Source organism: Citrus sinensis, chromosome 8 (genome assembly GCF_022201045.2).
Source record: "Citrus sinensis cultivar Valencia sweet orange chromosome 8, DVS_A1.0, whole genome shotgun sequence".
Taxonomy (NCBI): Eukaryota; Viridiplantae; Streptophyta; class Magnoliopsida; order Sapindales; family Rutaceae; genus Citrus; species Citrus sinensis.
In genome coordinates, this window is record NC_068563.1 from 17,542,538 (window position 1) to 17,547,028 (window position 4,491).

Consider the following 4,491-nt stretch of genomic DNA (forward strand, 5'->3'; position numbering starts at 1 on the left):
GTTTTGAAGTTTCTTTGCCTTTGGCATTTATGAATGATGAGTTGATTCCTAGTGAGATTTCAATTCTGATTCAAAGCAATTTGACGCCTCAAGACGTGCTAAACTTTTTGGACACTGCAGCATATTATGATCAAAGGTAATTCAGATCATTACACACACTTATCATATTCAGAAGAAAGATGTGAATGACAAAAGGGAAAAAAAGGAGTAAAAGTGAGACACGATTCATTTTACTAAAATGTAAGAATAAGCTTGTAAGAACCTAAAATTCAATAATTTTTACACTACTTTGAGTAGTACTTTCCATCATTTAGATTAGTGGTTTATCTTCTATTAAAATTAAATGTGATAGATGACATGAACTTTTAATAAAATGTAACTAATAAATTTTCTGTCTCATAGTTTTGCTTTCGCCATTACACTTTCCAAAAATTTCTCTTTTCTTGTCCTATATTTTGCCCTCTTTCTTATTCAATGTTTCATTATTTTCTCTCTCCACAACATTCTCTACCTTTGGACGAGAACTAACAAAAGATCAATTAATTAACAGTTATTGAGGATAATAGATTATTAGATGGTAAGACTTCATCATTAACAGCATTATAGTTTTTTTTTTTAAATAACAACATTATAACTAATCATTTGAACAGAACTATTAATCAAAATAATAACGTTACATGTCTCAAATCTTAATCCCAAAACACATCTCAAATGACATGGCCACTTATGTAGCATCCCACTTAAAAACTTCTTAAAAGTTAAAATAGACACTTCAACTATAATTTATTTAAATCTTTTCCCTTCACAATTATATGTCCTTTCAATCGAGGGTTTTTGGAGCTGCCAACTAAGCAAGCAAAAAAAGGAAGTTCAGAAAAAAAATACAATTTCTTCTCAATCAGGGCATCAGGTTTTCAATTTCTACCAAACTATTTTAGTATCGCTCAATAATCAACAATGTTGGACTTTTAAAAAAATCGTTTTCTATTATTTTCGGATATCGTTTTCTATTTTCAATTCTCTTAATAGTGCTGTGCTATCTATTTTTGTGTAAATACTTCAAATCAAAACTATAAAATCTTAAATTTAAATGATGGGCCTGGGCCTAGCAGCCTAGCACAAGGCTTTTTAATTGAGCCCGGCCTCAACGCTCTTAGTTATTATTAATTATTGTTATTATTATTTTTATTAATATTACCATTATTAACAATTGATTATAATAATAATAATTATTATTATTACTATTATTATTAACTTTATTATTTTAGTTATCATTATTTTATTAATAATATTATTAATAATTTTATTTTTTAATTAATAAAAATTATATTATTTAATAATATAAATATTTTGATAAATTGATTCTCATTTTCATTTCTTATTTTTATTTATTTTATCAAATAAACATATTAATGATATTCTAACATATTCTCATTCCCATTTATTTTTACCAAATAAACATTAAAATCTCATTTTCATTCCAGCTCATTCTCATTTCCAACTTATTTTTATTTTACAAAATAAACGCACCGCTAAAGCCCGACCACTGGGGCAAAAGCTATGTTGAAAACGCTTGGGAAAAAAATTATGTATGGTATAATTAATACTCCACGCGTCTGTCTCTCACAACAGCAATGGCCTCCTCGACCAAACCCATTGTCATCTGCTTCATCTTCTTCTTATCCACTTTATCTTCCTATGTTTGTGCACGATCATCATCAGCAATTCCAAAGCCAAAGGCATGGCCTCTCCAATTCCACTCAATACTGTGGATGAATTACAACGGGTCTCTCGAAATGATCGATCTCTGGTACGACTGGTCCAACGGCAGAAACTTCAACATCATTCAAAGCCAGCTGGGCAAGCTGCTCTACGACCTCGAATGGAACAACGGCACTTCCTTCTTCTTCACGTTGGATTCTAACAAAGAGTGTAGAACTGCACAGCTTGAGGTTGGAATTCTGCGCCCTAATTGGCTGGATGGTGCTAAGTATCTGGGTCAAAGACACGTGGATGGCTTCCTTTGCAATGTCTGGGAAAAGGCTGACTTTATAGTCTATTATGAGGATGTCCTCACCAAAAGGCCTGTGCATTGGGTTTTTTACACTGGTATCACTCGCTCTTCGGAGCATTTTTTCTTACTTGTTTCAACCTTTTTTTTTTTTTTTTAATTTTACATGCATAAATAATCATATCATATAAGATTGAATAATTGATTATCAGCGTAATTCTCAAACTTCCTCTTCAATTTAGACTTTTTCGGATTTTGACGAGTAATTCTCTAAGCGAGGTGTTATAGTGGTGCATTGAACAACGATTCGATTCGAAGCCCAATACGGGCTCCGATTTCTTTCTAAGGAAATTATTTCTGTATCACCTTTTTTAATATATCTAATCATCTTAAAATTTTTACACATTCTTTGCACCATTTTACTTCTAAATTTTTACCGATCAATCACTTTAATATTAAAAATAATTATTTTACTCTTAAATAAATTAAAAAATTATTATATTCTATAAAATTTTAAAAATAAAAAAAAATTATAATTATAAAAAATTAACATCTTATTATTATAATTTCTATAGTTATAATTTTATTTATTTTTTGTAATTATATTAAATATAAGGAAATTTACAAAAATTAACATGGAGAGAGAAAAAATCACTATAGTTATTGTAAACTTTCCTATAATTAATATTAAAAAACTTTCTTACATGAATTAAATAAAATTATAATTAAAAAAATTAATATAATAATTTTTAAATCAAAATTATTATTATAAAAAATTAACATGTTGAATTTGAAATTTATTTATTTTAGTAAATTCAAGAATATTCTTGTAATTATAATTTTTTTTTAAAATTATAAAATAAAATGGTCTTTTAATTCATTTAGGGATAAAATAGTTATTTTTTAGTGTCAAAGTGATTTATTGATATAAATTTAAAAATAAAGATGGTGCAAATAACATGTTAAAATTTTGAGTTGATTAAATGTACATATGACAAAATAAAGATGGTGTAGAGATAATTTTCCTCTTTCCAATGTTGTTAATGATGGGAGTAGATTTTTATGAGCTAGACACGGTAGACTTTTTGGTTATACTAATGTATGCATTTAGATTCCCAGTGCATTAAGATTGGTTGTATACTGAATGTAACCATTTAAAATAAAAAATGATTTGTTATGTTGATCAACTTCTTAATATTAAACAAAACATAGCAAACATTCGAGTAGTGACATTTCCTAGACATAGTTTTGAATCACTGTTCCAGTACTACTCCTAGACATAGTTTTGAGTCACTTTTCGAGTCTTCCCGTGTGTGTGGGAGCATATTTTCTCCTTTGGGAGCAGATTTTTTTATTAGACTTTAAGCAGATTTTCTGATTAGACTTCAAGTTGGGGCAAGTTTCTAATACAATTATTAGTAAATTTGTGGAGTCCTATGTAATGTATTAATATGAAAAAGGAGAAATAGATTTTGCAAAATGAAACTATGAACTTGAACACCTAGCCTGCGAAAGTTCAACTAGTGTATCATTACAGTTACTACAATATTATAGCCATAGCTTTAACTGTACTCAATTTAATGCGAAACTTGTAACATGTAGCTATGCAGGAAGATATGCATGTAGCTATGCAGGAAGATATGCATGTAGCTATGCAGGAAGATATGTTTAACATTGTTGTATATTGAGGCGTAACTTCAATTGATCAATGATATAATTTCAAACGAAACCATGTATTGCAAATTCAATTTCTTTTGTATGTTGCTAGTGAAATAATTCTTTGTTGGTTGTTTTGACTATTTTACAGGGCGGCAGGCTCATGTGATAACATTTGAAGTTGGAGCAGTGCTTGAAGATGCAAAGTGGCAAGCCCCTGTTTACTGCTTCGATAAAACCAATGAACTAGAAGCCACCGTCACTGCTTCTCAGGGACGAGTGCTCGATGGGTTTTTTGAAGGTCCCAGGCAGCTCTGATTCTGAATCAATGTGAGTGGTGTTTCTAATATCATATGGCCAGCTTCCGTTAAATGTTAGAGCAAGACTGCTTCTTTATCACTTGCCTTCTGCTTTTTGTCATTCTTGCCATTAGATTATTTATCTGGAGTTACAGAAGCAATGTAAACAGGTATCTTCAACCTCCATGGCCTAAATCATCCATCTTTTAACAGATTACTGAAGGATAGTGTCATTTTTTAATGGTAAATAGTAGGGTTTATGAGAGAGCCAGAACATTGTAATTCAAAGTTGGTGTACACATACACTCAGTGGTTGACACTTCGAACCCCCGGTATTCTTATCGATACTCTGGCTTTCAAGACCAATGCTTTCAACTGCTCAGACATCCATCCCCTTTGCGCTTTGCCCGGCCTATCTATCGATGCGCCGGTGGGGAGGGGTTTATCTATGTGGTTCACCATGCTTGCCTGCGTCACCATGCTTGCCTGCGTCTATTGGCGGACTCTATTGCTTGCCGGTTAGAC

The 4,491-nt window shown here is 31.0% G+C and overlaps 1 protein-coding gene across 1 annotated transcript; it reads left to right on the forward strand.

Annotated features, from left to right (window-relative positions):
* Window positions 1-1,581: 1,581 nt before the first annotated feature.
* LOC102625101 (uncharacterized protein At4g14100-like) lies at window positions 1,582-4,233 on the forward strand. The gene is made up of 2 exons (XM_052433038.1): window positions 1,582-2,109; window positions 3,819-4,233. Exons 1-2 carry the CDS (start codon window positions 1,635-1,637, stop codon window positions 3,983-3,985), a joined length of 642 nt encoding a protein of 213 aa, XP_052288998.1. The 5' UTR covers window positions 1,582-1,634; the 3' UTR covers window positions 3,986-4,233.
* Window positions 4,234-4,491: the final 258 nt, after the last annotated feature.

Bases quoted from the DNA above. Each gene is read 5' to 3' on its own strand.
- LOC102625101 (XM_052433038.1), top strand. From the start codon at position 1,635: ATGGCCTCCTCGACCAAACCCATTGTCATCTGCTTCATCTTCTTCTTA. The intron at 2,110-3,818 runs GTATCACTCGCT...ACTATTTTACAG, and splicing joins GCATTGGGTTTTTTACACTG to GGCGGCAGGCTCATGTGATA.